Source organism: Cheilinus undulatus, linkage group 4 (assembly GCF_018320785.1).
Source record: "Cheilinus undulatus linkage group 4, ASM1832078v1, whole genome shotgun sequence".
In the NCBI taxonomy this organism is placed as follows: domain Eukaryota; kingdom Metazoa; phylum Chordata; class Actinopteri; order Labriformes; family Labridae; genus Cheilinus; species Cheilinus undulatus.
The window spans coordinates 50,434,458-50,452,392 of record NC_054868.1 but is presented as its reverse complement, the minus strand read 5'-3'; the positions used below and the strand labels follow the sequence as shown (position 1 = coordinate 50,452,392).

General features: G+C 38.8%; 1 protein-coding gene across 1 annotated transcript; it reads left to right on the top strand.

Moving 5' to 3' along the window:
* The first annotated feature begins 540 nt into the window (after positions 1–540).
* grap2b (GRB2 related adaptor protein 2b) lies at positions 541–17,220 on the top strand. Its single transcript, XM_041785641.1, has 8 exons — positions 541–1,070; positions 1,228–1,346; positions 4,276–4,363; positions 7,381–7,472; positions 9,149–9,268; positions 11,544–11,706; positions 11,839–11,919; positions 16,354–17,220. Exons 3-8 carry the CDS (start codon positions 4,286–4,288, stop codon positions 16,537–16,539), a joined length of 720 nt encoding a protein of 239 aa, XP_041641575.1. The 5' UTR covers positions 541–1,070; positions 1,228–1,346; positions 4,276–4,285; the 3' UTR covers positions 16,540–17,220.
* The last annotated feature ends 715 nt before the right edge of the window (positions 17,221–17,935 follow it).

Here is a 17,935-nt window from a genome sequence, read left to right as displayed (position 1 = left end):
TCCCCTTTATCTCCCTCTTATATTGATGGTATTATGTATTTTAAATCTGTTAAGTGTCCTTGAGTGCTTTGAAAGGCGCTTATAAATAAAATGCATTATTATTATTATTATTATTATTATTATTATTATTTTTACAGTAGATGGTAGAATATTCAGTCTTCACAATATTACATTGAGAAAAGTTGTGTCACCTAGGGCTAGCAAAAGCAAGAAGTAATGCTTCATTGCAGCTACCTTTACCATGTGATGTTTCACTGAACTTGGCATAGGCTATACTTTACCAAAAGCTTATCTGTGGCTCCACACTTATGAGCTCATTGTATTTTCTTTCTTTTATCCCATATGTTTAAGATTGAACACCGTCCCCTCTTGAATTGGGAGAAGTTGCAAGAAAATGAGCAAGCAAGCAGCTTACCACAACACTTGTAAATGAAAGACGAACAGGAAAAGGGAAAGGGTGGCGCCATGAAAGCCAGAAAACGTAACCTTGCAAAGCAGATGGATACGCCCGTTTCTTTGTTTCTCACTGGCGATTCCATCTTGCAAAGCTCCCGTCTGAACCGTTTGGGCCCGGTTAGAAAGTGACAGGACCAATCAACGACGAGGGGAAGTACTCAGGTGGAGCGGCGGAGTCGTGATGTATACAGGCAGCAACAAGAGGCTGGTGCAATCATGACGGAAGAGCTTAGCGTGGATGCTGCTAAAGCGGCAGTTTTATCAAAACTTGACGACATTTTATTGTTAAAAGAAGAACAAAGAACAGCTGTGAGTTGTTTTCTTTACAGAAGTGACAAAAGTCGTGTGCTGACATATCTATAGTTGCCATGGTTTGCATTATTCCTCTGTAGCTGTGCACACGCAGCTCGCTAGCAGCTATGTCCCGTGTTTTGTTGCTCTGATTGGCCCGTAGAGATGTGACAGACAGAATGTTCATCCAATCACGCTCTGAGTTTTTTTCAAAGCCTCTGCCTTTTCTCAAACATTTCCTGTTGAAGCTTTCCCACAGCCATCTGGCATGTCAGGTTAAATGTTAACAGTATCAACAAGAATCATAAACCCCACCTCCAAAGGTAAGCTGCAGCTCTTTTGCATCTCTTTTGCCTGTTGCCTATAAACAACAGATAGCTGTCAGAGTCACTCTATACCGCATTTTTGTTTCTTCCCCTACATGTTTGCACTGCAAGTTCTTATATTTACTTGAAATCTTTTCACCTGTGTCTATTTCAGTGTGAGACCGTGTAAGAGTGGTCACAAAGTGCACCAGCTGCAGTCTGACTGAGCTTCCTGTTAGCTGAGAGTAGAGTAAGTCAGTTCTCAGCCTCTGCAGGGAGAGCAGCACACGTTTGGTAAGTTATGCAATGTTTCTTTCTCTTTAATGAGGAATAAATGGCAGCAGTTGGTTTGAATAATGGTATATGGACTCTTCTAAGCTGTCAGCAGCTGCTCCTAAAATAAAGAATCTAGTTGCACTGAGGAAGACTTACTAAGAGTCCAGGGGAGTCTTGTGATAGCTTTACAGATATGCATTGCTTATCCATGTCTTTATGGTGCTTAAAAGGAAGAAAGAGGAAACAAATATTTGTTTTTTGACATGTCTGGACTGTGGCTATCAGGAATTTATTTTGCTACTTTTCAAAATATCACTATGCATTTCTTACAGTCAAATACTTCCTGATATTTTGGTCAAATTAGAGCTACATTTTGTTTCAACCCCAGCTGTTAAGATAACATGACAGTTTCCTACCGTCAGTGTTGGGAAAATGTAAGGAGCTAAGCTGCTTGTTACCCAAACAACAGTAAGCTTTACTACATATAAAGCCAGGCAGAAACAAAGCTAGGTAAGCCACAACAACATGATAAAGGAAGCTATGCCATCTAAGCCATTTTAATTCACTAAATTTAAAATAATAATGTTAATAATATCAATGTTATAGTTTTAATATTGGCTCAGTCTGCTGCTTTTTGACGATGCTACTTTTGTATGTTTACTTAGACTGCTATTTGCCAAAGTACTGAGGTTTAGTTTTTACTTTATGAGTTGGATTTGCTTTAATAAACCATGCTGAAATGGATCTGGGTTTTCAGCATGAGTAATAAAAAGGACTTTTCCAGTTTGTCCTTCTATAAAACAGGTGGATGTTGGTAATCATGTATTTTTGTTCGGGGCCGAGGCCAGTAATATTACTTCTGTTTAAACCCATTTTAAAAGTGCATTTAGCTGACTGGTCTAAAGTCCAGTAAACACATCCTGCAAACCTATTTAACAATGAAACAGCAAACCAATTTCACCCCATAATTATTTAAAGTTGGTTTAGCAGGGGTGTCAAACTCACGGCCCGGGGACCAAATCTGGCATGGTACAGTTATATCTGGCCTGCCGGATCATATCACATTTTTATTCTAACTGGCCTACCAGTATGAGGTCTGCAGATTTCCTCCAGTTAAAAGATGTAAACTTAACCTTGATGATTTAAAAAAAAAAAAAACTTTGTAAGTCATAAAAACTTGAAAAAGAATAAAAACAATTAGATAAAAGTCAGGAATATGACAAAAGAAATACATTTTTGTTTTCATTTTTTTTTTTTTTATTTCACATCTATGACCTAAATTTATGATTTTGACTTTTTATTTCATATTATGACCTTTTTAATTCATATTTTTGTCATTTTATCTCATATTGTGACCTTATAGAAGTCCTAATTTGATGTTTTCAACTCATTATTCAGATTTTTATCTCACATTTTAGCCTTGTCAACTCCTGACTTTGACTTTTAATCCTAAATTTTGACCTTTCAGACTTAGAATTTAAAATTTGTATTTCAGTATATTTTGACTTTTTTAAACTATGATTTTGAAATTTAATGTCATATTTTGACCTTCAAAACTCATTATTTAGAATTGTGTCTTATATTTTGACCTTTAAAACTCATGATTTAGAATTTTATCTCATATTTTGACCTTTAAAATTGATGATTTAGATTTGTATCTCATGTTTTGACCTTTAAAACTGATGAACTGGAATTTTATCTTGTATTTCAACCTTTAAAATTGACGTTTTTTGATTTTATCTCATATATTTACCTTTGAAACCTTGACTTTGAAGTTTATCTCATTTTCTGACCTTCAAAAATCATACTTAAATCAGACTTACTATTTTTTGCCTTTTTAAAACTTTATTTTGACTAAATTACATGTTTTGACTTTTTGAACTAACAAGTTTGAGGTTCAAGCCAAAATATTTATTATTATTGCTAAGTGTTTCTCCCCCATTGTTTATTACTGGTGAAACTAAGGTTGACCGTTTATGGCTAAATGTTGACCCTGCTAGACCTTAATTCAGGCCCCTGCTGTGACTGAGTTTGACACCCTAGGTTTAAAGGATCTGGCTAATTTTGGCAGTGCTAGCACCTCTAGTCTTTAACCATGTTAGCAGGTTAATGTCCACATTTCCGTGTCAGATATCAAATTAGTGCTTGACCAAATTTGTGCTAAACTGTGCTGTTCCCACAAGCTGCTATTGATGCTATCGGTTTACAGAACATTATAGCAGCAAAGCAGGCAGCAGGAGGCTGTGTTACAGTAATGCTAAATGGTATTTTAGTGCTTTTTTAGATTTCTGGCTTTTCCACTGCAGGTTATACCTACCCATTCACACCACATTCACACTGATGGTGGAAGTTGCTATGAACAGTTGCCATCAATGTAAGCTAATCCCATTTACATGCCAGCAGTGAAGCAGTGGCAGCAAATTGGGGCATCCTGCCCAAGGACTTTGCTGTCTTTTGCTTCTTTTTGGTGCACAAGGCTGCTAGCATCTCACAGAGTGCTTCTGTAGCTTCTCTTAACACTCCCTGACGACCTTGCTTACAGTTTTGAAGACAGTCATGACGGCATTACTTTAATGTAGCAGTGTTGCATTGTCTAAAATGGTACAATCATGAAAGAGAAAAAATGTGCAATCAGATCTGACCGTGAGATTATTTAGGATTCGCCTGTCTTCCCCAGAGGGTAACCTTGTTCTTGCTTTTCTGCACTCTCACCTGCAGCGGGGACGTGAATATGATGGATCAGATACCACCATGTGGATGAAAACAGTCTAATCCAAATACATGTGCTTGTACTGGCTAGCATCTTTAAGTTTGAGTCTGGACAGCGTCAGAGGGCTCTGCTGCTGCTCTTCTACTCTTCTACACCATTTTTCAAATCTAGCTTGTTTGGATACTTCTGAATGAATCCTTACTAGACCACTTATGTTCTTGTACCTTTTTCTTTTAGCTCTTTCACTATGGAGGCTACAGCCAAGTTTGACTTTGAAGCTACAGCCCCTGATGAACTGAGCTTCAGGAAAGGAGAGCAATTAAAGGTTAACACACACACACACACACACATCATCACAAAAACCACCTAGGCGTTGTTCTGACTTTGTGTTTTAGTCACCTAGCCCACACATATATTATAAATATCTCCAGCATGAAAGAATCATTCAAATTGTGGTGTTTTTTAAACAGTGCTGCCAGTTTTTCTATGTAAATGCATGAAAACTAGATTGCTGAACATGCACTATCCAAACAGCGTGGACAAGGACAGCATTTGCATCTTTGTGTCACTGCAACTTTTTCCAGTTATGAGTTTCTGTGATGACATTATCACTGTGCTCAAAAGCTTTCTGCTTTCAGTCACCATGACAAAATCCTAACTTTACAAGATAAGAATGAAGAAAAGGAAAGGTGAAAAGTACCTGAAAATTATGACATATCCATACAGAGAAGATTATGACACTCCAGCAAATGATGCAAACCATTTCTGGTTTTCTGGGAAACCCCTAGAATGAGTCTTGTTTGTCTTGTAAACAGCGTTGACCTTACATTCAAATGAACACAGCTATAAATATCATGTACACCAATATTCAACAAGGAAATATGAGACAGTGCAGCAGCAATGAGAGAAAAGACACCATGGTAAAATGCAAAAGACTTACCGTCACTCTGAAGATAAACCACCCCCACATGGACTTCTAAATATATAAATTCCACTTTATAATGCAACAAATAGGAGAAGAGCATCTTTCTGTATGGTATTTTACAATGCATTATTTATTTATCTTTTTTTAATTAAGATTTATTTAAGCAGCAAATCCTCACTGAGATTAAGAATCTCTTTCACAAGAGTGCCCTGGAGACAGGAAGCTTTACAATTAACAGAGTAGCACACATGAAAAATAAAAACACCACAAAACGCAGATCAACCAATCCAGAGTCCCAGTTCAGAAAGTCATCAGCCAAAACATCTAAAACCTGATGCATCTTCCTTTAATTCCTTCAATATACTTTTAAAACAACTTAAAGAGACCAATATTTTCCTGCAGAAGATTCCAGGCTGCATAAAGCATACCTGAAACCCTTTTCACCCATCTCAAGACAGACCGTGGGCACAGGGAGCAAAAGTAAATTTTGTGACTGAGTCACAGAGTGAAGGCTGCAGCTTCCAGAACTTTTCACATGAATAAAATCACACAAGTATGATGGAAGCAGGCTTAGTATAGCATTATAAATAAGGATATGCCAATGATTTTGCCTATGTGTGATCAATGAAGGCCAACCAACTGATCATACAGAGTACAATGATCAGTTATAAACTTCAGTGCCCCAGGGTACTAACCTTGCAAAGCAGATGGATTCAACCATTTCCATCTTTCTTACTGGCAAATCCATCTTGCAAAGCTCCCATCTGAACCATTTGGGCCCAATTGGAAAGTGACAGGACCAATCAGCGAAGGCTGATCATTTACACGGCACGGCTGAGTCGTGGCGTAAGTAAGCAGCGACAAGAGGACAGTGTAATAATGGTGGAAGACAGTAGCATGGATGCTGCTAAAGTGCCAGTTTTATCAGAACTTGACAACATTTCTTCGTTAAATGAAGAACAAAGAACAGCAGTGAGTTGTTTTCTTTTCAAAAACGACAAAAGTTGTGTACTGACATGTCTACAGTCACCATGATTTGTGTGATGCAGCTCTCTATGGAGTTTACTTAACGGTAGCAGCACACCTCGGTTTGGGGCTACAACGTCACGTGTTTTGTTGCTCTGATTTGCCCGTAAAGATGTGACAGACAGAACATTCATCCAATGACAAAAGACTCTGCCCTTTCCTAAACGCCGTCTATGGAAGGTTTCCCAGATGGATGTGTGAAACACATCCATCTGGCGTGCCAGGTTACCATGGTACACAGGAGTTGTAGTGACTGCCAAATGTCCGAAGTTCCAATTATGACTGTAATCTTTTTCATAAGCACATGGAATGATGTGTCCAAATAACTACCCAACTACTGTTGGGTTACTTTCCATTTATTGGAAAAAAAAAGGGGTTGTTTAAATGTTATGATATGACTCCCTTATATTCAATGCTGTTGCCTGATTTGTTGCAAGGAAGGTAAGAGCCATATGTTCTCACTACCTATGTAACCTGACTTCCTGACCCAACAATCACCTGACCCTGTCATCAGCAGTGCCCATATTAATTCAACCAACAACACATAAACATAAACACGTAATCAAAACTATTAACAGAGATAAATATATTTTTAGCTCAGCTCAGTAATAAGAGGGGTTCTTTCAGGTCCAAGACGGCTCTTAATTTGGCACCACTTTGCCTACTTTGTGTCTATAAAACAGCAACAAATATAGAGGAAAAAAGAAGCCGTCTTCCCAAGGGGAGCTGGTTCCCATTGCTCACAAAAGGAGCCAACCTCTTACCTGAAAGACACGTCACAACTCTGTTGTTTGAGATGTCATTTCAATCTAACCATTACTCCTCAAGATTTATTTGTTAAATGATATACCTCTGTGCTCTTTTAAAGCATTTTCGAGGGGGAAAAGCTGTTAAAAGTGCACCACAAGCCTCGAGCTTTTAGTGGTACGTACACTGCCAGCTGCCTTAGGGCACACAACAGAGATACTACATGATAAGTGAGCCATGGAAATGATGTGTGGGATTTAGTTTACGTAACTGCAGGCAAATGAGTTCCTAGATCAGGTTTACAAGATGTGCTGTCATGCATAGTGTAGGCTTGTATACTACAGTGCAGTCTCTCAGTATCTAAATGATCAAAACGGATTGGTAAACCCTGATAATGCACTAAGACACTGATAAGCAAGAGCTAACACTGACCTTTATGAAAACTAAAATTAAATGCCATGGACTTTAGAGACTTTTGTCTTTGCTGTGTAAACATACTGTAATGAGGAAGCTATTAGCACAAGGAAGCTATTTTTACTTTCAGTGAGACAATCCTTTATTATTGTGCCACTTTTAAATCTGTATATATTCAACATCTTGCTACTGAAGTGTAATGATGGTCTTATTGTGTCCTGCTGTGTCAGATTCTTCAGACGAGTGGAAACTGGTACAAAGCAGAACACAATGGAGACCTGGGGTTCGTACCCAAGAACTTCATCAACCTCCATCTGCCAAGGTAAAATCCATGATGCTGAGGTGACAGGCTTTTGAGTCTGATGGATTGGCATACTATCATCAGCTTGTACAGCACAGATTGTAAGGCACTGATCATCAACTGGAGGCCTGGGGGTTACATTAGACCCCCTACAGCTTCCCAGAAGATAGTTAAATTCAGAAAATGTGAGAAAATATGCTATCTTATTTGCAGTGTCTTTTCATTTTCAAAAACCTTTACAGCTATTAAATGAACCTCAAATTAACTGAAATTAAACCTTTTTTTTTCCTGGATTTGCTTGGTGCTTGAACAGTTTCACAAAAATCCACCTGTAAGCCATATTATTAAATTAGATGCATGATAAACACACGCTCATCAGTCCGTTCTTGATTAGAACAGCTGGCTACAGTGTCAACCTACCAATTTCTCTGCCTGGATGTCAAATGCAAAAGATCTGTTTACTGTATGTGTTTTTCACCAATCAGGATTGGACATATTAATCCCAAACCCAGTGATACACAACATGACAGCCCTAGAAATATGTGGCTAAAATATCTCAGTCACCCCCCTGTGGCTGGCACCAGTATAGGTGGTATAGGGATGGAATTTACTACTAAAGCCTAAAAATAAGCTACAGTGCTTAACAAATTTATTAGGCCACCTGTCATATTTGTCTCAGAGACCATACAGCATCATGAAGTGCTTTAATGCGGACTCTTTCATTTTCAGTGAGCTCTCCACGTTTTACCATTTTGAACAGGAATGAGGAATTTCAAACAGAATTCACCTTTTTATACCCGAATTTCAGCTGGCTCACTGGGCTTCTCTGAGAAGTCAAAAATTAATCAGGGGCAACATTCAACCACTAAAATTAATTTTTCTGTTCGGGAATGCAAGTAAATAACTATAATTTGACATATTAATCAAGAAATAATTATGTGCTTTACTATTTTTCAAGTTTTTTTTTTTTGGTAAATCAGTAAATTTGAAAATTCATGGATAACAATAATAATCATATTTTTGCATTAAAAATATGATTTCGGTTAAAGATCTTCTACATATTGGTGTATTAACCAATGCAGGAACATGAAAAATGATGTTAGTAATTACCAGTGTTGTTAATTTAGGGCAGCTGTGGCATACACCTTACTTTGGGTGGCGGTCTAATAAAGTTGTTAAGCACTGTACATTTCAAATATCTCTATAGATCTTATTTCTTTAATTAAAAATCTTTCCCCAACAATGTCTGCCAAGATAAAAAATAATCTGGCCTTTGTACAAATGTAGTTGGTGATCCCTGTGGTAAATGATACTGTTCCATAAAGACCCATTTCTGCACTGGTAAATCAGTGTAACTTTATTTTCTTACAAGTGGTGCAACAGGTGGAATCATCACCTTTAAACTCTTCTTCTCAAGCTCTGTATATATGTACCTCTTCTGCTGAGAATGTAACGTCCTTTTGCCCCTCCACCAAAGCATACATAATTATCTTTAAGGGCTCAGATCCACTCCCAGTAACAGTATGTAGAATTCAATTTATGGGAGTTTCAAGAAGCAGCTACTTCACTACAGGAAATCCTCATTTTGTTTCTTAGTTTTACAATTCAAACAAATATAGTGATGAAATCCATATACAAAAGAACAGGAAACTAATGAAGTTTTGCTGTCCTTTTTTGTGTGCATTTTCTTCACCAAGCTGGTACCAGGAGGATTGCAGTCGAACTGATGCAAAGGAAATGCTGATGTCACAGCCTGTGGGTGCTTTTGTCATACGAGGGAGCCAAACCTCAGCTGGGGACTTTTCTATCACTGTCAGGTGTGTTTACTGTGTATGAAGAGCTATCATATAGCAGCTTTAAACGCTGCAAGCTGGATAGCTTTTTGTATAGATGTATTAAATAGCCATCATCAAGAACATAAAGCACAGCCATACAAAACATGAGTTGTCGTGAACAGGACAATTAACTGCACTTGCACACAACTGCTGCTTATTGTTTATTTCCTTTTCCTGACCATTCTCTGTAAACCCTAGAGATGGCTGTGCGTGAATATCCCAGTATATCAGCAGTTTCTGAAATGCTCAAACCAGACAGGCTGGCACAAACAACCACGGCGAGGTTCAAAGACACTAAAATCGCCTTTCTTCCCCATTCTGATGCTCCGTTTGAACCTCAGCAAGTCATCTTGATCACGTCTGCATGCTCGAGTGCACTAAGTTGCTTCAACGTGATTGGATGATTAGCTTTTTTGTGCTCACAAACCATTAAACAGGTGTACCTAATAAAGTGGTCGGTGAGTTTACTTGCTGTTAACTACATGCTCATCATGGCAGTATCAGGCCCATGTAGGTTTGATGCATAAGCTGAGCATTTCCTTATGCATCATACCCATGTGTGGCAGAGGAAGGATGGAGGCGGAGGAGGTGTGACAGTTAACGCAACAGCAGAGACAACAATGGCTGAAAGTTTTAAAGATGAACCAAATCTCTGATTCTCTACATCTAAAAAATCTAAAGAGTTATTGTCCTGCACAGAGAGTAACATGTCTGCTGAATGAGCCGGCTGCAGGTATAATCTGATATCTGAGTTTAAATCAGTTAAAATAATTAGAATAATGTGTTTTTCACTCCAACCTTTGCCACTGACTGTGTAAATTGATGACTTTCAACCGACTGAATCTGTGGCTGTCTACATTTTTGTATTTAACACATAACTGATGGATGTTTTATGAAAACTGTTTTCGACGGCTGCTGTAGCAATATGTGTGAATAAAGTCGGCTGAAATGAATCAGTTAGCACAGACACCAATTGAATCAAAACACCGGAAGCTTTACTTTTGTGCATGGAATGAAATGTTGAGGAATTAAAGCACAGAAGGCGACCACCAGTCATTAGTCTGAGCTAATATGATATTACTAATGTTACCATAAAGTGAGTTCTGATCTCAGAATTGAGATTGTAAAACCTCTTTAAGTGCCATATTTGTAGTTTATATCCCACACATTAGGTCACATTGGCCTGAGCTCTCTGGAGTGCCCTCTAGTGGTATCCTTCAGTAATGTGCTCAACAGATAGGCAAGTGAGAATTCTCATGATGCCATTATTTACATACAGTCATGGACGAAAATGTTGGCACCCCTGGAATTTTTCCAGAAAATACATAATCTCTCCCAGAAATTGTTGCAATCAGCAAATGTTTTGGTATACCTGTGTTTATTGCCTTTATGTGCATTGGAACAACACAAAAAATCCGAAGGAAAAAGACAACATTGACATGATTTTACACAAAACTCAAAAAATGGGCCGGACAAAATTGTTGGCACCCTCAACTTAATATTTGGTTGCACACCCTTTGGGAAATTATGACTGAAACCAATCGCTCCCTATAACCATCAACAAGCCTCCTACACCTTTCAACTGGAATTTTGGACCACTCTTCTTTTGCAAACTGCTCCAGGTCTCTCAGATTTGAAGGGTTCCTTCTTGCAACAGCAGTTTTGAGATCTCTCCATAGGTGTTCAATGGGATTTAGATCTGGACTCATTGCTGGCCACTTCAGAACTCTCCAGGGCTTCAGGTCTTCAACCATTTCTTGGTGCTTTTTGAGGTATGTTTGGGGTCATTGTCCTGCTGGAACACCCATGGCTGAGGGAGCCACAGTCAACTTTGATACACATTTCCGCTGTGTGCATTTTTAAAATAGAAAAAAACAATGACCACACTTCCTGCAGCAGAGATGCTGCTTTTTTTCTCAGAAACTTTTCTGCTTGCAGCATTGTGACATGGTTTTTGAAAATTACAAGCAAAGGTCACATGCATTGATTCTACATAAAACATAAAGAGAGAACACAGGTAAGCAGGATGCATCAGAAACAGAATCAGAAATCAAACCTGTCTGTTTAAATTCACAGCCTCAGCGATTAGATATGGGATTGCATTGTCAGACTTATGGTGCTAGAATATAAATATAGATCTAAAATGTAATTGAAAATGCCTATAACACTGTTCTCATTTTTTTTTTAACAACGGTATAAAGAAGCTTGTTTTTTAAGAGAGAAAAGTAAAGCATCTCTGTGTTTAACTCCTCTCTAGACATGCAGAAGATGTGCAGCACTTTAAAGTGTTACGTAACAGCAGGGGGCAGTATTACCTTTGGACAGAAAAGTTCCCATCCCTCAACCAGCTGGTGCAACATTATAAAAACAACTCGATCTCCATACAGACACAAATATTCCTAAAAGAGATGCAGCAACAGGTAAGAAAGCAAGCATAGGATGCTAGAATAAAAACATGCACGGTCATTGTAATGTACAGTTAAATGATTTGAGATGAAACAATCATGAAAGAATATTTCTTTTCAAATTAAGAGCTCTTTGTGTCCTAACAGCCTAACAGAGGATTAGACAGCAAACATTCTGCCCCTGCTCCTCCACCTGCAAGATGCCCGCCCGTACCTGCACCACGACAGGTATGTTTTTGCTGGAGTGAGCGCTGTCTGAGAGTAGACAGTAGAAAAATGTAGAAAAAAAGCACACAAAGAGAAAAACACAGAAAATGTGTTTGGTAGGTATGATTTTTGGATGTGTGTTTTTTTTATTTCTCAATGAATGACTCAGAAAAACACCATGTTGTAGGTATGGTGAACATTTACACTATTAAAAGAGTTTTGGTAACCTTGCAAAGCAGATGGATACGTCCATTTCCTTGTTTTTCACTGGCGAATCCATCTTGAACCGTTTGGGCCCGGTTAGTAAGTGGCAGTACCAATCAGCGACAACGGGCAGTACTTTCAGGCACGGCAGACTCATGATGTAAACAAGCAGCAGCAAGAGGCCAGTGCAATTATGGAGGAAGAGCTTAGAGTGAATGCTGCTAAAGCATAAGTCTTATCAGAACTTGACGACATTTCTCCATTAAAAGAAAAACAAAGAACAGCAGTGAGCTCTTTTCTTTTCAAAAACGGCAAAAGTTGAGAACTTACGTGTCTATAGTCACCATGTTTCGTGTTAATCTTCGGTAGATGCGCACGCGCAGCTTGATAGCTGCTACGTCACGTGTTTTGTTGCTCTGATTGGCCTGTAGAGATGTGACTGACGGGACGTTCATCCAATCACACCCTGACTTTTTTTTCAAAGCCTCTGCCTTTTCTCAAACGTTTCCTATTGAAGCTTTCCCAGATGGATGTGTGAAACACATCCATCTGACATGTCAGGTTAGCTTTTTGGCATTTTGTCACTCTTTTTTTTCTACCCATTTTTGCCACTTTTTTTTTCTTTTAACTTTTTGCCACATTCAATCCATTTTTGCCACTTCTCGCCCACTTTTGCTATTGTTTCGCCATCTTTTTTCTGATTTTGTTTTTATCACTTTTAACACTTATTTACCAACTTTTTGCAACTCTGAACCTTTTCTGCAACTTGTAACCCATTGTTTGGCCACTTTTTCCAAATTTCGCCACTTTTTTTTCATCACTTTGAACCTGTTTGTGCAACATTATAGCCACCTTATGCCACTTTTGCCATGGTTTGGCAACTTTTTGCCCAATTTCATCATTGTTATTGTTCTTAATTACTTTAGCCAATTTTTGCCACGTTCACACATTATTTCCATCAATGTGCGACATTTAGAAAAATCTTTCTTGATTTATTGTTGCCACTTTTTGTTGAGGTTTTGCCATTTTTTGCCAAATTTTGTCATTATTTTTAACATCTCAGGCCTACTTTTGCCATTGTTTGGACGCTTTTTGCCCAGTTTTGCCACATTTATAAAACACTGTTGCCACTTTTTGTCTATGTTTGGCCACTTTTTGCCCAAATTTTTCACGTCAACCGATTTGTTGTCACTTTTAAAACGTATTAAGTTCTTCTCGGTTAAAGATGTTTCAGTACCTTCTACATTATTTTCTGGCATCCTGGTGTTTCTGCACATCATGGCCTAGCTATGAAGTTGACATTCCTTTCATTTAGTTCAGTGTCTCCATCGACATTGTTAACATTACCAATGAAAAGGCCATTCTGTTTTAATGGGGTTGTGTTTTAAAGAAGGCTAATGATGGTAACATACAGTAGCTAAAGCTAACTAAACTATCAGCTTATGAAGCTTACATTGCTAAATCCAAAGCTAATATTGCTACATTATTTCAACATCATTTTGCTCTTCCTGCTAGTGCAAAACATCAGTGTTGCGTTTGAGATGATACCAACCGCTGTGTTTAAGTGCTCTATAATGCATTTAATAGTACTGTAATAAAATTTGCCAACAGACATACAAATCTTAACAAATTTATGAGACCACCTGTCACAATTGTCTCATAGACCATCCAGCATCATGAAGTGCTTTAATGCGGACTCTTTCATTTTCAGTGAGCTCTCCACGTTTTACCATTTTGAACAGGAATGAGGAATTTCAAACTGAATTCACCCAAGTTTAAGCCGGCTCACTGTGCTTACTGTGCTTTACTATTTTTTCAGGTTTTTTGTAAATCAGTACATTTGAAAATTCATGGAAAACAATAATGATTACATTTTAGCATTAAAAATATCATTTGGGTTAAAGAGCATAAACCTTACTTTGGTTAGGGTGGTCTAATAAATTTGTTAAGCACTGTATGTGATTGGAGACACACTGATTGACTATGATTTAGCTACATAGCTAAAGCTAATGTAGTTAAAAGGGGCCTACATTCATATAACTTCTACAACAGGAAATGCAATAGAAATTCTGTCACCTCTGTCCTGACCGTGGTGCTGTCTCACAGTAATGGTCTGCAAGAGGGGCGTCTCAGAGCTGCTGTCTGCAGTCAGACCCCCCCCCCGATTACTTTGTGAGTAACTTGCTACGTGAACCAGAAAGGCATCACTTTTATTTTGAAAAAAACTGATAAAACCAAATGGTATTTCACCTTTTGGAAAATACTCATTTTTTTAACGAACAGAGTCCTCAGTTTAAGGTATTTAGTAACCATGGAGATACGCAAAGCCAAGCAGTGCTGGTCTCTATCCATCATATTTGGTGTTGTTTACATCAGGGGTTCTTAACCTTTTTGACCTCGGGGCCCAACCTTTCCAGTACAGAGGGACCCAGGGCCCATTTAAATTTTAACACTGAATTGGTAATTATACTCTTGATTTGATTTGTATTCAATAACTACATCTAATGTACCTCGATCAGATGGAAGAGGAAGAGGAAAAGAGGCATGAGTGCTGCTGTGCTCCTGTTAATGTATGAGTATTTAAGACAATAACAGAGAACCGTGCCTGTCTCTACAGCAGTGGTACTAAACCTTATTTTACCAAAGAGCCACATTGTTGAAAAAAAACTTTAGTGAGAGACACAATATAAACCGGGAATTTAAGGTAAAGACTTTTTTAGATATTTGAATGTGCTGAGATTGAGCTCTGAGATGCTTTTCAAAGAAAATGAATTTTTTCCACTTCTTATTAATTCTTTAGTTAAAGGTGGAGGGGCCTCATAATGGTCTTTGCCCTGGGCCTCCAAACGACTAAAACCAGCCCTGCCTCACACCTGCAGCTCTCCAGACACATCGTTTCACCCTGCCTCATTTTGGAGCTTTGGTTTTATATTTCTGCTCTTTTGACAATATTTATGATCATTAGTGCATTAAAGATCAAATAAAACACGCACGTTTGGACAACTTTCACTAGATATGACGTCATCTCCATGTGTGATCCGTGTGAGTCATGCTCGTTGATGACGTGCATCGGCACAGTTGTCATAAGATCTGTGTGTGAGAGAGCATCGGCAGGATGTGGCTGGAGAAAAAGTTAAAACGAGGAAATGGGAAGCTTCAGATTAAACACCTCGATGAATGAACAAACTGAAGAGACGCACCACCGGCGGACTTCCTCTTCTCTCTTCTCTAACACACACTCCTCCGTCGAGCACATCAGACGGTAATAAAATACAGATTTAAAATAATAAATGCTTAAATTTGGAAGTTAAAGCCAGTCTCCTGTGTGTGGGTAAGAGATTTATTGATGTGACCTATTGTGAATCTTTACTGATGACGGTGTTTAACTTTATAAAGGGTTTTACTTAAGGTTTTGTTTTTTCCAAGTAAGCCTTAAAAAAGCCGCAACTGGTTACTAAAGAGCCACATGTGGCTTGAGAGCTGCGAGTTGAGTATTACTGCTCTACAGCCTCATGCCTCATATCAGTGAATGTGTGAAATTATACCTCATTATAAACAACTCATTCATTACATCAACAAACTTATTCAGCACTTCTGCTCTAGACCCGCTGCTGTCTTCTTCTGCTTGTTTGAGCTTGTTAGTTAACTGACTAACGCTTTACTGCCACCAAGTGGTGGGGAGGTGTATTACAACTGAGAGTCTCGCGGCCAATACTTACTCCTCGCGGCCCTCATGGCCCACAGGTGAAAAAAAGGATTTTTTTTGGCGGCCCACTAGTAGGCGCTAGCGGCCCAACCATGGGCCGCGGCCCCATGGTTAAGAACCACTGGTTTACATGGTGCGCACTGTGCAATCGAACTGTCTAAACTGTTTAGAGTTACTGCATCTTGTGGGAAGGTTTAATAAAAAATTCAACTGCTTCAACTTGTTGGACTCTGGGAAGTGCTGAAAGAAATTCTGTTTTATTTTTCACAATAGCTACTAATGTAAACTTACAACCAACTCCCCAAACAACTTTAAGATCTGCTAAGTGCAAAGAGAGGTCCCACTAAATGCTTTCTTTTGCCTGTTGAGGTCCTTTCCCTCCATGTATTTTACTTGATTATGTATTCAGTGTTGTATATTTAGAAAATACAGATGGTCATTTAAACTTAAAAGCTGGGAGGGGGGGTCTAGGACTCTGGCACAGTGCTGTCATCTGTATGCTGTCTTAGTGAATATCTGTGTCATCATGTGTTTCTGTCCTCCAGCACAAACCCTCCCCCAAACGGCAGGTCAGAGCTCTGTACAGCTTCCATGCCGAAGAGACAGACGAGCTGGGTTTTGATGTCGGAGACATCATCGAGGTCCTGGAGTGCTCTGACAAGGCCTGGTGGAAAGGCCAGCTGAGGGGCAAGACGGGCCTGTTCCCTTCCAACTACACCAAACCGCTCTGAGAGGAATACAGACAAAACCACGTGGTATTTCAGGATCTTTTCAACCAAACATGAGCTGTCTGACAACTAGACTCTTACTGGCAGCAAGTCACAAGCATGCAACTAACAGGAAAAGATGAATAAGTGACAGATGATGAGATTAAAATGCAGAACAACATGTTTGTCCTGGCACAAAACCTGCAAACGGGGATTTCTTTTTACCATCTTGGCAAACAAAAGGTTGGCGTCTTCTGAAACAGACAAAATAGAAACTTTAAAATCAGCTTATTTCAGTCATTGTGAGGAGTTAAACTCATATAACAGCTATTCTAAATATGAATCTCAAAAACAGATTCTATTACAACTGAAATAAGTATGACATGCAGAAATCACCTGTTTTAGTTAAGGTATAAATATGGAACATTTAGTTAGCATACAAAATACAGAGTAATCCTGACATAATACTGACCTCTCATAAATAATAGTGTACTGTCACTGCTTCAGTTTGCTTGACATTTAGATGATTTTGCACATTTAACATTTCATCTGTGGTTGAACTTTTGGATGAAACGTTCAGTCTTCATATTTTATAAGCCTTGAAAGAATGAATGAACGTGCTGTCTGCGTATCTGTGTATAAAAATAACATGATAATGTAAGTATGATACTATGTGCCTTTTTGCATTTTTACTGGTTTTAGCTGCATGCAGATTCAATAGCCGTGATGCAAGGCACAGTGCAGAAAGCTTCACTCTGTGAAGGTTTATGACTTTGTTTGTTTGGCATAGTTTGGCACAGTAATCCTTGACTTTGCTTGTGTTTCCACAGCCAATGTCTGTGTTGTCTCACTTTTAGTGATAAGACTCCTTTTATAGATCTGCAAGAAGAGCCAGGCTTTTGATTCCCAAGCAGCTCTTAGTTTGGTACAACTAGGGGCTTTTTCTGTCAATAAAGCAACAACAAAAATGGAGATAAAGGAAACCAGCTCTCAAACAGGAGCTGGCTCTTAGAACTGGCTTATTCATAAATGCTACATCAGTAAAATTTAAAACATCTCCTCTTGATTCAGTTGACATTTCAGTCTAACCAGAACCCCACTAAGGTTATTTGATAAATATTGAAACGCCATTTTCCCTTAAAAACACATTCACGACAAGACGAGAGCGGCGACATGTTCGGCTCAGAACAGAAAATGGCAAATTTTGGGGGGGTTTTTTTGGACAGTGGGGAGTCTTCTAACCAGGGGTTCTCAACCTTTTCAGCCCAGGACCCCCAAAATAAAGGTGCCAGAGACCAGGGACCCCCACTGTACCTGAAGGTGGTTGAACACAGCCATGCACATTCAAGAATAGTCATGTGGAGACAAGGCCGCCAATAAGGTGGGATTAAGGGGGAGGTTTCTGGGACCCAGCCAAACT

Bases quoted from the DNA above. Each gene is read 5' to 3' on its own strand.
- grap2b (XM_041785641.1), top strand. From the start codon at position 4,286: ATGGAGGCTACAGCCAAGTTTGACTTTGAAGCTACAGCCCCTGATGAA. The intron at 4,364-7,380 runs GTTAACACACAC...CTGCTGTGTCAG, and splicing joins GGAAAGGAGAGCAATTAAAG to ATTCTTCAGACGAGTGGAAA. The intron at 9,269-11,543 runs GTGTGTTTACTG...ACTCCTCTCTAG, and splicing joins GACTTTTCTATCACTGTCAG to ACATGCAGAAGATGTGCAGC.